General features: G+C 36.4%; 1 protein-coding gene across 1 annotated transcript in view; it reads left to right on the top strand.

The window, feature by feature from the left end:
• BRIP1 (BRCA1 interacting helicase 1) overlaps positions 1–20867 on the top strand; it is a 188195-nt gene that overhangs the window by 162989 nt on the left and 4339 nt on the right. Inside the window, 1 exon segment of the mRNA XM_040244471.1 lies at positions 18008–18090. Coding sequence (XP_040100405.1) covers positions 18008–18090 — 83 coding nt within the window.

Here is a 20867-nt window from a genome sequence, read left to right as displayed (position 1 = left end):
AACAAACTGTGTTCATGGTACTAGAGAATACAGCTCCCTGACAGTAAAATTTAATTATAATACTCCTTTTTCCAGAGATTGTGGTCCGTTAAGATTTGTGCTTTGTGGAACTAGTTTTTAAAACACCATTTTCTATCATAATTTCATGTGAGGTCCTACAGCGGAGTTCCCCAACTCATTCTCATCTGTGGCCTGTTAGGAACTGGGCTACACAGCAGGAGATGAGCAGCCAGTTAAACTGGAAACCCCTCCTAACCATCTTCCCCCCAACCTCACCCCCCAGCTGCCATCTGTGGAAAAATTATCTTCCATGAAACTTGTCCCTGATGCCAAAAGGGTTGGGGACTCCTGTCCTACAAGACATCAACACTTTAAATTTATGAACACTAAAATTATTAGATTATTTATAATGTAATTTAACATTTTATCATTTTCTATTTCTGAAATTGTAATTAGTTTACGCATATAATAGTTTTTTCCTGTGAAGCTATACAAATAAAATTCAGAAAATTCAAATAGAAGAACACAGGTTAAGGGCAAAATCATGAAAGCATGGCCGTTTGACACATTTTCAGTTCAGCCAGAAGACCTGCACTAACCATTGCCTACCCTAACCAATCTAGAAATTATATTTTTCTTGTGTCTTGTTTATTCACATTAGCTTATTTATACCTGAGCAGACCAGAGTACATTTCTGTTCAGATTTTACATATGCTGATGACATAGGACTCCAACAGCTAAAGTAAGTCCTAAAACACATCACCTACTCCCCTCCCCATCATTTCAGAATGATGTTCTGTAGTTGTTTCTGTTCAAACTGAATCATTCAGTTCTATGTTTAACCTACTGATATGGTTAAATTGCTGCCCTTCTCTTCCTAGAAATCCCACTTGTACTTGGCATCAAGTTGCACTGGAAATTGTCCTTGAAGCATTCCATCTACTTACTTTGTCTCTCTCTGTTGGTTGACCTGTTTGTTGTATTAGAATTTTAATATTCAACAAATAGTTTTTAGGGGAGCCTGAATATTTGTTTTTAAAATTCTTGTCTTTTAGTTACTCTGTTGAATTTCAAGAAAATAAATATTTTTTCCTCAGTTGATTATTTTTTCTCTCAGTATGAGCAAAACCTTGAATTTTCAGAAACCATTTGAAGCAAAAGTATATTTGTATCTTATTTTGTCATATAAACTTTTTCTACCTATATTAAGCAGGTTGTGAAGATGAAATTACTTGCTTAATGTCACATAGCTGCTAAATGCACTTTCACGTCTTAAACCCACCTACATTTAAAACCTTAAGACTTGCTTTTTCATCCTTATGCCCTGCCTGTATCCACTAAAATTCTCACTATTAAATATAAACATCTCACTATTAAACTATTAAACATTCCATATCCTTTCATTAGTCTTTGCCGTCACATTCAAGTTACATACAATTCATCTGGTAAATTTACCAGTTAAAACCTAGTTGAAGAGGTCATGTCCTACATGAAGACTTTTAAAAATTTCTCCAACTAGAGTTATTTACTCTGTAGGAAACCCATAGCATTTTATACTCATCTCTGTTATAACATATATCTCATTATATTGGAATAGCCTGTTTATATATCTGTCTCCTTCCCTAAACATGTATTAGACATTTTTACATTCTTAGCAACTTTGTCTCATCTTGGGGCATAGATGCAATGTATGTACTTGTTGAATTAGTGAAAAATGCCATGTTCAGTGCTTTTCCAGCTATACCATATGGAGCAGAGAGTTTCTAGAGCTTTGAAACATACTTTTCAAGAATTTCAGAAAAGCATGTGTTTATAATATTGATATATAATACTATAGGTTCATTATTTCATTAATTAAAAAGTGACAGCTTAACTGTTATTTTACTGATTTTTAGTGAAATGGAATCAACAAGTAGCAACTTATTACAAAGAAACATCCACTAAAAAATCAAGTGAATGTTTTACATCATATGGTAAAATTTGTAATGTGTATTGATTGACATAAAAGGTGCTTATACTAAGGCACTGTTCTTATAAGAGATATGTCTAGAAGGACTAAAGTAAGCAGAAACAAATTGAGTTTAAAAAATGTTATCTTTTTTTTAAGCCCACATGGGACTCTTAGCGTATTTGAAGTAATATAAGCCCATGAAATGTAATAACAGCTTTCAGGAATGTACCAGATGGTTTTGTGACCAGGTTACAACTGCACTATAAGTTTCCTAATGGTTCTGCTTTACTGAAGTATAATCTTTGTCTCAAGTGGGCATAATTCATTTGAGCAAGGCAGTATGAAAACAATGGGAAAAAGAAAAGGTGAAACCTTTTTCTCTGAACTATTTTGTTAACTTGATGCCTTTCTGTTATAGAACACTTTAAATATAAACCAAAGTGGGACCATGATAGAATGGCACCCTGACTTTACATTGATTTTCAACACTTTTATAAAACGGTGTTATTATATAACAATTGACAGTATCCATCTTCCTATCCTGCCCTTCCAATTTTGTGGTTGGTCTGATGCCTCGGAACCTATGGATTACTTTAAAATATCACAAAAGAGTAGCATATAAAATTTAGATTTTTTAAGTCCCTATGGAGAAATCAAACATTTATATTAATTTTCACCCCCTCTCAAAATCCCATGATGGTATAGGAATAAAAATGTCAAATCTATAGACATGAAAAGAGTGGGAGAAGAGATAATAAGAGATGAACTGTCAATAAATTTTGAACACAGAAAAACAGATGAATGACTGAATGACTTAACAGGCAAGAGAAAGCTGAAATTTAAATCTTCAGTCATGAAAGCTAATAAGATCTTCCAGATTCAAGCACAGAAAAACTTGGGACTTGGAGCTACTCTAGAATTGGTTACATGTTAGTATAAGAAGTAGTTAGACAGCCTGCTCCTTCCAGGTTTACTCTCTGGATATAATGAACTAGAGTTTATGTTCTTTAACTATGGGTACAGCTAAGAAGGGATAAAAGATAGGGGGTAAGAAAAGTCTACCTACTGAATGTGAGAACGCTATTCTCTTTTTTTCCCTCAGCTGACAATCATATCTTCAAGGCAGGAAAGTGCAGCGTTCTTTCTAAGACAGGTGGACAACCCTGTCTTATGTTGGTCTGATGCCTTGGAACCTATGGATTACTTTAAAATATCACAAGAGAGTATCATAAGGTGGAATTCCTTGTAGGTGGAAGAACTTGTAGAAAACAGAAACAGTGTAATAGAACAGGGGTTGGCAAACTGTAACAGGCCAGACAAGAGTGTTTTATGTTTTTCAGGCTATACACAGTCTGCATCCATATTCTTTTTTGTTTTTTATTTAACCTTTAAAATGTAAATGCCATTCCTAGATTGTAGGCTATACAAAAACATGATGTGGGCCAGATTTCCTCTGTGGACTGTATTTTGCCAACCCTGGGACAGAAGAAAACTTTATAAATTTCTGTTGGTAATATCCATAGGGTGGTAAGATAGTGCCTCTGTAAAACAAGAATGGAAAATAAGAAAAAGCTCCTAGACATTAATATGGTAGCAACAGATTTTAAATGTAGAATTGGATTTAGGAGGGAAAAATTAAAATTTCCCACATCCAAAAATCAAAGAGAAATAGGAAAGAAGAGCTAGAAAATTAGAGGAGCAGTATGCAAGAACCAACTTCTGATAAATAAGAGCTCCATATGAAGAGACTGGGAGAAAATAAAAAAATATGTCAAAAAATAATTCAAGAAAAGTGCTTAGAATTGAAGAACGTAGTTTCCTGATGAAAAGACACACTCAAGCACCGGTAAAAGGGAAGAGCTACAAAGCACCTCACTATGCAGTTTCAAAGTACCTAAGGTAAAGAAAAGGTCCTAAAACCATCCAGAAAGAAACAGACAACTCTCATGCAAAATATATGGAGTCTAAATTGAAATAGACTTCTTAAAAGCAACACCAGAAGCCAGAAGACTGTTGAAAATTATCTTCAACTATCTGAGGGAAAATTTTGATTTGCAACCCCCAAATGATCAATAAACTGTAAGACAAAATAAAGCCTTCAGTGTTAAAGGACCTGAAACGTTTGCTTCAAATGCAGAGTTTCTCGGTATTCTACTGAAAGATATGCTTTATCAAAGAAGAGAAAATTCAGAAAGAGGAATACCAAGGATGTGGGAAACTGGAGTTCCAACCCAGAAAAGTGGAATTCCCAAAACAAGAAAGAAGGTTCTGGGATGAATCTGTGCTGTAGTCTCATAGTAGTTAGTCTAGATTGGTTTTTGAGGATGGAAGGTTTACCCATATTGAAAACAATTCACAGCTGTCACAAAGTGGGAATTAATTAATGATAGAAAACAGAAAATTAAGCAAGAACAGGGAGAAAGAGAGTTAGTAACTCCAAGGTAGACAAAAACATACGAGAAAGGGAATGTAATCATAGTCCATCATGTAATTTCATCTATACATGATAAGCCACTGAATATTGATTTACAAAAGAATTGTGATAAACTGTACTAGGAGATTGGAGAGGAGTGAAGTTATCAGTAATATGAAATAAGCATCTTCTATAGGAAGAATCCGTACATAATTTGTAGTGGTTAAAATCCAAGACAAATGACCACAAGAACTATCTAAGGTATTTTAAATTAATTGTTTCTGAGATTGGGAACTGAAGATGTGGTATGAGTAGGCAAAAGAGAATTCTGCTTTTATTAAAACTATTATAATATTATAAAACTGTTTGACTTTTAAACTGTGCTTGTGTATTTCATTAAGAATTAAAATTTATAAGCTAAAATTAACTTTTTACAATGTCTGGAGGTTTCAGTTCTAGATAAGATAGAATAAGTGCATTCTATACTGTTTTAAAAACCTGGATAAAATACGTAGAGCTGCTATTTGAGTACTATGAAAAGTAAATCATACAAGACAGATTGATAATTTGAATTCTGATCTTCTTCCCCAGTGAACTGGTTGGAATAACTATATTAATATCAGGACAAAGTAGAATTCAGAACAAAGAAAATTACAGGGGTGCTAAAAGGAAAATTACATAATGGTAAAAGGGTCACATCAACCAATACAGTATTGTAAAGTAAAATAACGTAAAAATAAAATTAAAAAAAAAAAGACATAGCAATCCTAATTGTGTATTCACCTAAAAATAGAACCTCAAAATAAATGACACAGAAGCTGACATCTGAATAGAGAAATAGACAAATCCACAAGTAAAGTTGGAGACTTTAAAATTCCTCTTTCAATAATACTGGGTTGGTCAAAAATTTCATAAGATGTGATGGAAAAACCTAAATGAACTTTTTGGCCAACCCAATAGCTAGCAGTAGGAAACAGAAAACCAGTAAGGAGATAAAAGATTTAAACAATGTTGTTAAGCAGCTAGATCAGATTGACATTATAGAGTACTCCACCCAACAACAGAATAAACATAACCTAAAGAACATGTTCCAATGTAGACAATATCCAGGGTGACAAAAGTTGTTTTGAAGATTTGAAAGCAGTCAATAAGAATTATCTCTAAGGGAGTTGAAGAGGTTGAAGTTGGTATATAAAGCCATTTTAAATATGATCAAAGAACTAAGAAAATTATGTCTAAAGAACTATAAGAAACTATGGGAATGATGTTTCACCAAGTGAAGAATATCAATAATTAGAATTAAAAAAAAAAAAGAACCTAATGGAAATTCTGGAGTTGAAATGTACAATAAGTGAAATGAAAAGTTTATTAGAGGGGCTCACCAGCAGTTTTGAGCAGAGAGAAGAAAGAATTGATTTCTAGTATGAGGAACAGATAGAAGAAGAATGAAGAATAATTAAGATAACCTCAGAAACCTGTACAACACATAAAGCATACCAACATACACATAAAAAGAGTCTTAGGGGGAGAAAAGAGAGAGAAGGGAACATAAAGATTTTTTTGTGTGTGAAGAAATAATGGCTGGAAACTTCGCAAATTTGGTGAAAAACATCGATCTCCACATCTCAGAAAAGCAGAAAACTCCAAGTGGTTTGAACTCAAAGAGATCCATACTTCAGAATGTTGTGATCAAACTATCAGAAGACAAAAAGAAAATCTAGAAAACAGCAAGAGAAAAGCGATATACAGGATCTCTTTGATTAGCAGATCTTTTACTGAACACTATGGAAAGGAGGCAGCAAATTGAAATATTTAAAGTGCTGAAAGAAAAAGACCATCAGTGGAATCTGTATCTGGCAAAATTATACTTCAAAGATTAAAGAGGAAGTAGAATGCTTACTTCTTGGAAGAAAAGTTATGACAAACCTAGAAAGTATATTAAAAAGCAGAGACATTACTTTGTCAACAGAGGTCCGTCTAGTCAAGGCTATGGTTTTTCCAGTGGTCATGTATAGATGTGAGAGTTAGACTGTAAGGAAAGCTGAGCGCCGAAGAATTGATGCTTTTGAACTGTGGTGTTGGAGAAAACTCTTCAGAGTCCCTTGGACTGCAAAGAGATCCAACCAGTCCATCCTAAAGGAGATCAGTCCTGGGTGTTCATTGGTAGGACTGATGTTGAAGCTGAAACTCCAATACTTTGGCCACCTGATGTGAAGAGCTGACTCATTTGAAAAGACCCTGATGCTGGGAAAGATTGAGGGCAGGAGGAGAAGGGGATGACAGAGGATGAGATGGTTTGATGGCATCACCGACTCGATGGACATGGGTTTGGGTGAACTCCGGGAGTTGGTGATGGACAGGGAGGCCTGGTGTGCTGCAGTTCATGGGGTCGCAAAGAGTTGGACACGACTGAGTGAACTGAACTGAGAACATTTCCAAAGAAAAACCAAGAGAATTAATCTTTGGAAATTTTAATTATACAAGAAGCACTAAAAGGAGTCTCTTTCTTGCTAAATGAAAGGACACTAATCAGTAACTTATATCCACATGAAGAAATTAGGAGGATCTATAATTTCATAGGTAAATATAAAAAACAATATAAGTATATTTTGGTAGCTCTTTTTCTCCTATTTGATTTTTGAAAGTAACTGCATAAAGCAGTAATTTTATGTCTGTGGTAATAAGCATGGGTCTTGGGGGGTCCCAAAAACCATACTTAGATTTAGTTATTCACCAGGAGCAGTGATAGATTTAGCAAACAGCTGAATACACACCTAAGAGTTATTGCAGTGAAAGGATACAAAGCAAAAACAGCAAAGAGAAGGCACACAGGCAAAGCTCCAGGGGAAGTCAGGCACAATCTTCCAAGTGTCTTCTCTCAATGGAGTCATACAGGGCACTCTTAGATTCCCAGCAATGAATTGTGGTAACCTGTGTGAAATAATTGCCAACCAGAAGAGCTTGTTAAAGACTCAGCACCCAGTGTTTTTATTTGGACTGGTCATATAGGCAGTCTCTGCCAAAGTCTAGACTCTCAGAAGAAAAGCACATGTTTGGCATTAACCTTATTTTTGCACAGACATTTTAGACACAGTGAGACTTTCTTATCAGTTTGTGATTGGAACCTTCCTGAAATCTAAAAGCCAACCAAGGGCTGCTTTTATATGCAGACATTTTTAGAGATAAGCAACTTGGCCTGCTGTACTCACTTTTCTGCACAGGTGTAATGTTTAAAGATAAAATTTAAATTAAAGTAATAACAGTGTGAGGGGGGAAGAAACTGTTATTACAGGAGCAGTGTTTTTGTATACTATTGAAATTAAGTTCATATTAATCCAAATTAGATATTATAAATTAAGGTGTTTATTAAAACTCTCAAGAATTATACAAAAAAGATCATAATGACATGGATAACCACAATGGTGTGATCACTCACCTTGGGTCAGACATCCTAGAGTGTGAAGTCAAGTGGGCCCTAGGAAGCATTACTACAAAGCTAGTGGAGGTGATGGAATTCCAGCTGAGCTATTTCAAATCCCAAAAGCTGTTAAAATGCTGCATTCAGTATGTCAGCATATTTGGAAAACTGAGCAAGTGACAACAGAACTGGAAAAGGTCAGTTTTCATTACAATCCAAAGAAGGAAGGTGCTAAAGGATGTTCAGACTACTGCACAGTTGTGCTCATTTTGCATGCTGTTAAGGTAATGCTCAAAATACTTCAAGCTAGATTTTAGCAGTATGTGAGCTGAGAACTACAAGCTGGGTTTAGAAAAGGTAAAGGAACCAGAAATCACATTGCCAATATTTGTTGGATCACAGAGAAAGCAAGGGAATTCCAGAAAAAACTTCTGCTTCATTGACTGTGTGAAAGCCTTTGACTATGTGGATCACAACAAACTGTGGAAAATTCTTAAAGAGGTAAGAACCAGACCACCTTACCTATGTCCTGAGAAACCTGTACACAGGTCAAGAAGCAACAATTAGAACCTCACATGGAACAACTGACTGGTTCAATTTGGGAAAGGAGTATGACAAGGCTGTATATTGTCGCCATGTTTATTTAACTCTGTGCAGAGTACATCATGTGAAGTCCCGTCCTAGATGAATGAAAAGATGGAATCAGGATTGCCAGGAGAAATATCAACAACCTCAGATAATGCAAATGATACTACTCTAATGGCAGAAAGGGAAGAGGAACTAAAGAGCCTCTTGATGAGGGTGAGATTGAAAAAGCTGGCTTAAAACTCAACATTCAAAAAACTAAGATCATGGCATCCTGTCCACTTCATGGCAAATAAAAAAGGAAAAAGTAGAAGCAGTGACAGATTTTTTTTTTCCCTTGGGCTCCAAAATCACTGTGGATGGTAACTGCAACCATGAAATTAAAAGAAGTTTGCTCCTTGGAAGGAACGCTATGACCACCTTAGGCATCATATTAACAAGCAGAGACAGGGACCCACGGACCATGGGGAGTGCATCTGTCCTCTGCAGGGGCCACGGATTGGGAAAAGTGTTTCAGCTGCTGCTGCAGAGAGTGTTTCCAGGGGACCGAGGAAAACCATCAGGAGCCAAAAATGCTAAAACCAAGATCAAGCCTTGAGACTTTGAAGTGGGAGCACTGACTCCAAGACCCTAGACTACCAGAGAACTAATCCTGGGGAGTAACAAATAGTGAGAACCCACACCAAGGAAACCACTTGAATACAAGACCCAGCATCACCCAACCATCAGTAGCACCCTGTGCAGGACACCTTATGTAAACAACAAACAAAACAAAAATACAAACCCAATCATCAGCAGACAGGATTACCACCCACTCAGCCTTGATCATCAGAGGAAAAACAAACAAGCAAAAAAAAAAAAAAAAAAAACCTCAGCACAAATCACACCCTATGCAAAGCTTACACAAACCACTGGACCAACCTTAGAAGGGCAGAAACCAAGAGGAAGAAAGAATTCAACCTTGAAGCCTGGGAAAAGGAGACCTCAAACACAATAAGTTAAAAAAAAAAAATAATGAAAAGGCAGAGAAATACTACACAAAACAAATTAGAAACACAGAAGTTGAAATAAATGAAGAGGAAATAGGCAGACTACCTGTAAAAGAGAATTCAGAATAATGATAGTAAAGATGATAAAAAACCTTGAAAACAAAATGGAGAAAATGCAAAAATCAATTAACAAAGACCTAGAAGAATTCAGCAGCAGCAGAAGAATTAAAGAATAAACATACAAACAACACAATGACTGAAATTAAAAATACTCTGGAAGGAATCAATAGCAGAATATCTGAAGCAGAAGAATGATTCAGTGAGCTGGAAGATAAAATGATGAAAATAACTTCTGAAGAGCAAAATAAAGTAAAAAGAATGAAAAGAACTGAGGATGGTCTCAGAGACCTTTGGGACAATATCAAACACACCAACATCAAATTATAGGGGTCCCAAGAAGAAGAGAAAAAGAAAGGCTATGATTTGAAGATTATAGTTGAAAATTTCCCAAACATAGAAAAGGAAATAGTCAAGTCCAAGAGGCACAAAGAGTCCATACAGGATAAACCCAAGGAGAAACATGCCAGTTCAATTCAGTTCAGTTGCTCAGTCATGTTTGACTCTGTGTCCCCATGGACTGCAGCATGCCAGGCTTCCCTGTCCATCACCAACTCCCAGAGCCTACTCAAACTCATGTCCATCGTGTTGGTGATGCCATCCAACCATCTCATCCTCTGTCATCCCCTTCTCCTCCCCCCTTCCATCTTTCCCAGCATGAGGGTCTTTTCAAATAATTCAGTTCTTTGCATCAGGTGGCCAAAGTATTGGAGTTTTAGTTTCAGCATCAGTCCTTCCATTGAATATTCAGGACTGATTTCCTTTAGGATTGACTGGTTGGATCTCCGTGCAGTCCAAAGAACTCTCAAGACTCTTCTCCAACACCACAGTTCAAAAGCATCAATTCTTTGGTGCTCAGCTGCAGCTTTCTTTATAGTCCAACTCTCACATCCATACACGACTACTGGAAAAACCATAGCTTTGACTAGATGGACCTTTGTTGGCAAAATAATGTCTCTGCTTTTTAATATGCTGTCTAGGTTGGTCGTAACTTTTCTTCCAAGGAGTAAGTGTCTTTTAATTTCATGGCTGCAGTCACCATCTGCAGTGATTTTGGAGCTCCCCCCAAAAATAGTCTCTCACTGTTTCCATGGTTTCCCCATCTATTTGCCATGAAGTGATGGGACCAGATGCCAAGCTCTTAGTTTTCCGAATGTTGAGTTTTAAGCCAACTTTTTCACTCTCCTCTTTCGCTTTCTTCAAGAGGCTCTTTAGTTCTTCTTTGCTTTCTGCCATAAGGGTGGTGTCATCTGCTTATCAAACTGACAAAGACTAAATACGAAGAAAGAATATTAAAAGCAGCAAGGGAAAAGCAACAAGTAACATACAAGGGAAACCCCATACATTTAACAACTGATCTTTCAGCATAAACTCTGCAGGCAGGAAGGGAGTGGCAGGATATGTTTAAAGTACTGAAAGGGAAAAATTCTACAACCATGATTACTCTACCCAGCAAGGATCTCATTCAAAATTGATGGAGAAATAAAAAGCTTTTCAGACAAGTGAAAGTTAAGAGAATTCACTACCACCAAACCAGCTTTACAACAAATGTTAAAGGGGTTTATATAGTCAAGAAATATAAGAGAAGGAAAAAGATCTACAAAATCAACCCCAAACAATTAAAATGGCAATAGGAACATATGTATCAATAATTACTTTAAATGTAAATGGATTAAATGCTCCAACCAAAAGACAGACTGGCTGAATGGATACAAAAACAAGACCCATATATATGCTGTCTACAGGAAACATGTAAAGACACATGTAGACTGAAAGTGAGATGATGGAAAAATATATTCCATGCAAATGGGAAGCAAAAGAAAGCTGGAGTAGCAATCCTCATATCAGACAAAATAGACCTTAAGATAAAGAAGATTACAAGAGATATGGAAGGACCCTCCATAATGATCAAGGGATCGATACAAGAGGAAGACATAACAATTGTAAATATCTATGCACCCAAATCGGAGAAGGCAGTGGCACCCCACTCCAGTACTCTTGCCTGGAAAATCCCATGGACAGAGGAGCCTGGTAGGCTGCAGTCCATGGGGTCGCTGAGTCAGACATGACTGAGCGACTTCCCTTTCACTTTTCACTTTCATGCATTGGAGAAGGAAATGGCAACCCACTCCAGTGTTCTTGCCTTGAGAATCCCAGGGACAGGGGAGCCTGGTGGGCTGCCATCTATGGGGTTGCACAGGGTCGGACACGACTGACGCGACTTAGCAGCAGCAGCAGCATGCACCCAAATAGGAGCACCTCAATACATAAGACAAACACTAACAGACATAAAAGGAGAAATTAACAGTAGCACAATAATAGTAGCATACTTTAACACCCTGCTCACACCAATGGACAGATCATCAAAACAAAATTAATAAGGAAACACAAATCTTAAATGATACATTACATGAGATGGATCTCATTGATATCTTCAGGACATTCCATCCAAATGCAGAAGAATACAGCTTTTTCTCAAGTGCACATGGAACATTCTCCAGGATAGACCACATCTTGGGTCACAAATCAAACCTCAGTAAATTTAAGAAAATTGAAATGGTATCAAGCATCTTCTCCTACCACCACGCTATGAGACTATATATCAATTACAAGAAAAAAGCTGTAAGAAGCACAAACACATGGAGATTAAACAACACGTTTCTAAATAACCAATAAGTTACTGAAGAAATCAAGAGAAATCAGAAAATTTCTAGAAAGAAATGACCATGGGAACACAACAACTCAAAACCTATGGGATGCAGGAAAAGCAGTTCTAAGAGGGATGTTTATAGCAATACAATCCTACCTCAAGAAACATCGAATAGGCAACCTAACTTTACACCTGAAACAACTGGAAAAAGAAGAACCAAAACCAAAAGTAGAAGGAAATAAATCATAAAGATCTGAGCAGAAATAAATGAAAAATGAAAGAAACAGTGGTAAAGATTAATAAAACTAAAAGCCGGTTCTTTGAGAAGATAAGCAAAATTGACAAACCTTTGGCCAGACTCATCAAGAAAAAGAAGAATCAAATCAACAAAATTGGAAATGAAAAAGGAGAGGTTACAACAGACAATGCAGAAATACAAAAGATTATAAGAGACTATTATGAACAACTATATGACAATAAAATGGACAACCTGGAAGAAATGGACAGATTCTTAGAAAAGTTCAATCTTCTAAGACTGAACCAGGAAGAAATAGAAATTACCAGCAACCCAATAACAAGCAGTTAAATTGAAGCTGTGATTAAAAAAATTTCCCCCAAAACAAAAGCCCAGAACCAGATGGCTTCACAGCACAATTCTATCAACATTTAGAGAAGAGCTAATACCTATCTTTCTAAAACTCTTTCAAAAAATTGCAGAGGAAGGAACACTTCCAAACTCATTCTACGAGGCCACCGTCACCCTGATAGCAAAACCAGATAAAGACAACACAAAAAAACTACAGACCAATATCACTAATAAACATAGATGCAAAAATCCTCAACAAAATTTTAGCCAACAGAATTCAGCAACACATCAAAAAGCTCATACACCATGATCAAGTGGGGTTTATTCCAGGAATGCAAGGATTCTTCTGTATACACAAATCAATCAATGTGATACACCATATTAACAAATTGAAAGGTAAAAACCATATGATAATCTCAATAGATGCAGAAAAAGCCTTTGACAAAATTCAACACTCATTTATGATTAAAACTCTTCAAAAAGTGGGCATGGAAGGAACCTACCTCAACATAGTAAAGGCCATATATGAAAAGCCTACAGCAAACATTATTCTCAATGGTGAAAAACTGAAAGCATTCCCCTTGAGATCAGGAACAAGACAAGGGTGTCCACTTTCACCACTATTATTCAACATAGTTCTGGAGGTCCTAGCTACAGCAATTAGAGAAGAAAAATAAAAGGAATCCAGATCAGAAAAGAAAAAGTAAAGCTCTCATTGTTTGCAGATTACATGATACTGTACATAGAAAACCCTAAAGATAGTATCAGAAAATTACTATAGCTAATCAGTGAATTTAGCAAAGTTGCAGGATACAAAATTAATACACAGAAATCACTTGCATTTCTAACAGTGAAAAATCAGAAAGAAAAGGAGTCAATCCCATTCACCATCGCAACAAAAAATTAAATAAGTAGAAATAAACTTACCTAAGGAGACAAAAGAACTGTACACAGAAAATTTTAAGACAGCAATGAAAGAAACCTAAGATGACATAAACAGATGGAGAGATATTCCATGTTCCTGGGTAGGAAGAATCAATATTGTGAAAAATGACTTTACTACCAAATGCAATCTACAGATTCAGTGTGATCCTATCAAATTACTGATGACATTTTTCACAGAACTAGAACAAAAAATTTCACAATTCATATGGAAACACAAGACCCCAAATAGCTAAAGCAGTCTTAAGAAAGAAGAATGGAGCTGGAGGAATCAACCTTCCTGATTTCAGATTATACTACAAAGCTACAGTCATCAAGACAGTACGGTCCTGGCACAAAAACAGAAATATGGACCAATGGAACAAGACAGAAAGCCCAGAAATAAACCCATGCACCTATGGGTACCTTATTTTTGACAAAGGAGGCAAGAATATACAATGGGGCAAAGACAGCATCTTCAATAAATGGTGTTGGAAAAACTGGGACAACTATACATAAAAGAATGAAAATAGAACACTTCCTAACACCATACACAAAGATAAACTCAAAATGGATTAAAGACCTAAATGTAAGACTGGAAACTACAAACTTCTTAGAGGAAAACATAGGCAGAACAGTTGATGACATAAAGCAAGATTCTCTGTGATCCACCTCCTAGAGTAACGGAAATAAAAGCAAAAGTAAACAAGTGGGACTTGATGAAACTTAAAAGCTTTTGCACAGCAAAGGAAACTGTAAGCAAGGTGAAAAGACAACCCTCAGAATGGGAGAAAATACCAAATGAAACAACTGACAAAGGATTAATTTCCAAAATATACAAGCAGCTCATACAACTCAATACCAGAAAAACAGACAACTCAATCAAAAAGTGGGGAAAAGACCTAAACAGACATTTCTCCAAAGAAGACATACAGATGGCTAACAAACATATGGAAAGATGCTCAACATCACTCATTACTAGAGAAATGCAAATCAAAACTACAATTCTGGCCTTACACTGGTCAGAATGGCCATCATCAAAAAGTCTACAAACAGTAAATGCTGGGGAGGGTGTGGAGAAAAGGGAACGCTCTTGCACTGTTGGTGGGAATGTAAATTGATACAGCCACTGTGGAAGATGGTGTGGAGATTCCTTAAAAAACTAGGAATAAAGCTACCATATGGCCCAGCAATCCCACTCCTAGGCATATCCCCTGAGGAAACCAAAATTGAAAAAGACACATTGTTCATTGCAGCACTATTTACAATAGCTAGAACACGGAAGCAACATAAATGTCCATTGGCAGATGGATGGATAAAGAAGTTGTACATATACACAATGCAATATTACTCAAAAAGGAACGTCTTTGAGTCAGTTCTAATGAGGTGGATGAACCTAGAAGCCATTGTATAGAGTGAAGTAAGTCAGAAAGAGAAAGATAAATATTGTATTCTAATACATATATACAGAATCTAGGAAAATGGTACTGAAGAATTTACTTACAGGGCAGCAATTCAGAAACAGACATAGAGAATAGACTTATGGACATGGGGAGAGGAGAGGAGAGGGTGAGATGTATGGAAAGAGTAACATGGAAACTTACATTACCATATGTAAAATAGATAGCCAACAGGGAATTTGCTGTATGGCTAAGGAAACTCAAACAGGCGCTCTGTATCAACCTAGAGGGTTGGGATGGGGAGGGATATGGGAGGGAAGTTCAAAGGGGAAGGGATATATGTATACCTGTGGGTGATTTATGTTGAGGTTTGACAGAAAACAACAAAATTCTGTAAAGCAATTATCCTTCAATTAAAAAAAAAAAAGAGACATCACTTTGCCAACAAAGATCCATATATAGTCAAAGCTACGATTTTTCCAGTAGTCATGTATGGATATGAGAGTTGGACCATAAAGAAGGCTGAGCACTAAAGAATTGATACTTTTGAGTTGTGGTGCTAGAGAAGACTCTTGAGAGTCCCTTGAGCTTCAAGGAGATCAAATCAATCAACCCTAAAGGAAATCAACCCTGAATACTCATTGGAAAGACTGATACTGAAGCTGAAGCTCTAATACATTGGCCACCTGATGGGAAGAAGAAACTCACTGGAAAAGACCCTGCTGCTGGGAAAGATTGAGGACAGGAGGAGAAGAGGGTGACAGAGGATAAGATGATTAGATAGTTTCTCTGACTCAATGGACATGAATTTGAGCAAACTCCGGGGTATATTGAAGGAAAGGGAAGCCTGGCGTGCTGCATCCATGGGGTCATAACTAGCTGGATCAACTTAGTGCCTGAACAGTAACAAATGCAAGAGAATGAAGTTAGACCCCTACCTCACACTGTATAGAAAAGTTAACTCAAAACGGATCAAGGGCTAACAAGGTGCAGATTTTCTTGACCTTGGATTAGGCAAAGGTTTCTAAAATATTTCAGATCATGTATCTGACCAGAGTCTAGTTCCAGAATATATAAAGAACTCTTATAAAGAGTTCAACAATAAGAAGACAGTGCAATTTTAATTTTGACCAATAGTTTAAATACATATTTCTCAAAAAAAAAAAAAAGACCCATGACCAGTATGCACATGAAACGATGTGCAACATCATTAGTCATTCAGTTCAGTTCAGTCGCTCAGTCGTGTCCGACTCTGTGCGACCCCATAGACGGCAGCCCACCAGGCTCCCCCGTCCCTGGGATCCTCCAGGCAAGAACACTGGAGTGGGTTGCTGGATTTCCTTCTCCAATGCATGAAAGTGCAAAGTGAAAGTGAAGTCTCAGTCGTGTCTGACTCTTAGCGACCCCATGGACTGCAGCGTACCAGGCTCCTCCGTCCATGGGATTTTCCAGGCAAGAGTACTGGAGCGGGTTGCCATTGCCTTCTCCACATTAGTCATTAGGAAAATGTAAATCAAAACCAGAGTGAAGTACCACTTTATACCTTTTATGGTAAATATATTGAAAAAGAGGGACAATAACAAGTGTTAATGAAGCTATGGAGAAATTGGAAATCTCATGCATGGCTAATGGAAATGTAAAATTATGCGACTGCATTGGAAAAAATCATGTGGCAGTTCCTCAAAATTTAAACATAGAGTTTCCATACGAACTATCAATTCTATTCCTAAGTTTATACTCAAGAGTTTTTAAAAATGTATTAACATAAAAGCTGGTACACAAATATATATAGCAGCATTATTCATAATAGTCAGAAATGGAAACAGTGCAAAATGATCATTACTTTATGTATAGATAAACAAATTGTGGTATATCCATACAATGGAATATTATTCAGTAACAATATATAATATGCTAAGTTAGAGAAGCCAGACACAAAATGCCATATATTATAAGATTCTAGCTTATGAAGTGTCCAAAACAGATAAATCTAGGGCTTCCCAGGGTGGCACTAGTGGAAAAGAACCCACGTGCCAATGCAGGAGATAGGAGACCGGTTTGATCCCTGGGTCAGGAAGATCCCCTGGAGGAGGGCATGGCAACCCACTCCAGTATTCTTGCCTGGAGAATACTATGGACAGAGGAGCCTTGTGGGCTACACTCCCTGGTGTCACAGAGAGTTGGACACAACTGAAGCCACTTTGCATGCACACATGCATATGAAGAGAAAGTAGATTACCGCTTCTCAGGGGTTAGGGGAAATAATCTGAGTAATTCAGGGAGACTAATGGGCATGGGGTTTCTTTTTTGGTGACATTAAAATATTCTGTAATATATTGTGTTCTAGGTTGCAGAACCTTGTGAATGTGCTAAAGAACCACTATATTTTAAAATCTTTAATAATTTTAAAAATAAAACAATTAGCAAATTGAGCACCACAATCCATAAAAAGAATAATGTACCATAGCCATAGTGGTTACTCTAGGAATGAAAGAAAGGTAAGCTCAATATCTGAAATTTTGCTTTTGTAATCTACCATATTAGCAGTTTAAAAAGAACAACTACATGACTATATCAATTGGTGCAAAAAATTTTTTTACAAACTTATTTATGATAGAAACTTGTTAAATCAGAATAAAAGTTATCTACATAAAATCTACAGCTAGTATAAGGTAAAAAATATTCTGTATATGTAAGGAAGGTTTGGAGGAAATATTTTTTATAATTTTCTTGACTTTTGAAATAGAGTACATGTAGCATTTTGGGGTATAAGTTATCAGTAGTTGGCAAAAGTAGGGTGTTTTTAAATATACCTACTCTGGTACATTGTGCTAAGTAGTTTCTATAAACCTTATTCATAATCATGACTTTGATTAAAGGACACATCATTAATTTTCTCAATCTTCTCTCTGTCCCATTAGAAATTTGACTGTTTTCATTGTTGTATTTATCTTACTTTCCCCCTATTTTTTAATAGGTGTATTCGACACAAGAATGATTGGGGGGCTCTTATTCTAGTCGATGATCGCTTCAGAAGTAACCCAAGTCGATACATATCTGGTAAGAGTCTCAGCTGGGCTTAGAATAAGAGTTGGTAGCAAGCTTTAGTATTTAATGACTTCTATTTTTAAGGACAAAGAATTGGATAGAGAATTTGAATTACTAGATCTAACATGGAAAAATTCACATTGCCTGGAAATCTATCCTTTTAATGCTTCTATGTTTACAAAAGATCTTTAGAGAGAAGAATCTTGTTAGTTCTAATGGATCATCGAAAAAGCAAGAGAGCTCCAGAAAAACATCTACTTCTGCTTTATTGACTATGCCAAAGCCTTTGACTAAATGGATCACTATAAACTGTGGAAAATTCTGAAAGAGATGGGAATACCAGACAACCTGACCTGCTTCCTGAGAAATCTGTATGCAGGTCAGGAAGCAACAGTTAGAACTGGACATGGAACAACAGACTGGTTCCAAATTGAGAAGGAGTATGTCAAGGCTGTATATTGTCACCCTGCTTATTTAACTTACATGCAGAGTACATCATGAGAAGTGCTGGGCTGGAAAAAACACAAGCTGGAATCAAGATTGCCGGGAGAAATATCAATAACCTCAGATATGCAGATGACACTATCCTTATGGCAGAAAGTGAAGAGGAACTGAAAAGCCTCTTGATGAAAGTGAAAGAGGAGAGTGAAAAAGTTGGCTTAAAGCTTAACATTCAGAAAACGAAGATCATGGCATCTGGTCCCATCACTTCTTGGGAAATAGACGGGGAAACAGTGGAAACAGTGTCAGACTTTTTGTGGGGGGGCACAAAAATCACTGCAGATGGTAATTCCAGCCGTGAAATAAGATGCTTACTTCTTGGAAGGAAAGTTATGACCAACCTAGATAGCATATTAAAAAGCAGAGACATTACTTTGCCAACAAAGGTCCATCTAGTAAAGGCTATGGTTTTTCCTGTGGTCATGTATGGATGTGAGAGTTGGACTGTGAAGAAAGCTTAGCACTGAAGAATTGATGCTTTTGAACTGTGGTGTTGGAGAAGACTCTTGAGAGTCCCTTGGACTGCAAGAAGATCCAACCAGTCCATCCTAAAGGAGATCAGTTGTGGGTGTTCATTGGAAGGACTGATGTTGAAGCTGGAACTCCAGTACTTTGGCCACCTCATGCAAAGAGTTGACTCATTGGAAAAGACCCTGCTGCTGGGAAAGATTGAGGGCAGGAGAAGGGGATGATAGAGGATGAGCTGGTTGGATGGCATCACCAACTCGATGGACATGAGTTTGGGTAAACTCCGGGAGTTGGTGATGGACAGGGAGGCCTGGTGTGCTGCAGTTCATGAGGTCGTGGAGAATCAGACACGACTGAGCGACTAGACTGAACTGAACTGAATGTAGTACATTAATCAATTAAGATCCTTCAGTTTCATCAGAATGTGGTTTTGATTCAGTAGCATAGCAATAATTTATTTAGCATTGTCAAGGAAAAAAACTGTTCCACAGAAGTTAATTTTTCAAGAAATATTAAGTTTTTACATTTAAGCATGCAAGCAATCCATTGGCTGCATAGGATTCTTTCATTTTGGATTATTTGAGTTTTATTGTTGTTTGTTTAGAAATGCTTCTGTTGTTACAGTTTATATTAATCAGAGTTAGTATCTTCTAAAAAGAAAAAAATGCACCACTGCATTCTGCAAGATGGTCATTTTTCCCCACTCAAATGAACAAATACCGTGTGCCTATTGTTTTCATCCAGCTGTAGCACAGTCCCTTTGAAATCAGTATCAGGAATCTATCTGTTATTAAAGAACTGTTAGAAATACTTCCATTTTTATTGTTAGCTTTAGAGCTAAAAAATTCGTACCATACTATAATGAAATGATGCTAATTTTTTGTTTCAGATTAGCTGTCTATGTATGTGTCCTCTACTTTTTATATTTCAGAACCTAATCATTATATCTGATTCAATATTAAAACATATCTACCTGGATTGAAGCAGGAAATGCTACTTTATTCATCTTTTCTCCTTTTTACCTGTAGAGCAAGCCATTGAGCTTAGGCCAAGTCATAACCAAAAGCAAATATTAAGTGCTTATGTTTAGTCAGCAGGTGGAGCTCAGATTCTTTCAAGTTTTCAAAAGCAAACTGACATTTTATACTGAAAAGGCTTTTTTATTCACAAAAAGGTCAAAATGAAAGTGATAACTATAATGCTAAAATTTTTAAATTTGAAAATTTTTCATATTTTTATTTGGTATAATTATTTTCCCCAAGCAAACAAAAATCAAGAACTTTAAAGAAATGCATGTTTTAAATTTTTTTTTATTTTCAAATCTAGAACTGAAATTTTTACCTCAGATTTGCTGAGATTTTTTTAATTAAACATTTTTTATTATTTTCTGTAAGATTTTATTTTTTTCTGAGACTCATAAAGAAGACTGAAATCTTACGTAGGCAGTAACAGCACAACATACAGATTCCTTTTGATGACTAATTTTTGTTTAAATTCAATTTGCATAAGAATAGATTGATAGAAAATTCCCATTAAACAGAAAACCTAAAGGAATATATTTGTAATAAAAGTCTAATTGTTCAAGTTTCTTGATGCCCTGTCTTATCTTCCTCTCAACTGAAAAACGCCATACTGAATTTTTAAACTACTCCAAAAGATGGTTATAGTTTTAACAACATCAGCAGAGAATATTTATTTTCTAAAGTCCAAATATCTGAATTTCATTGTGAAGTGGATCATTATCCAAAACACCTTATACTGTTGATATGGTTTATTTTTATGCAGTTTTCATATGTCACAGGTCTTATCTCTTATAATGT

Source organism: Oryx dammah, unplaced genomic scaffold (genome assembly GCF_014754425.2).
Source record: "Oryx dammah isolate SB20612 unplaced genomic scaffold, SCBI_Odam_1.1 HiC_scaffold_8, whole genome shotgun sequence".
In the NCBI taxonomy this organism is placed as follows: Eukaryota; Metazoa; Chordata; class Mammalia; order Artiodactyla; family Bovidae; genus Oryx; species Oryx dammah.
This window is presented reverse-complemented; position numbering and strand designations above follow the sequence as displayed.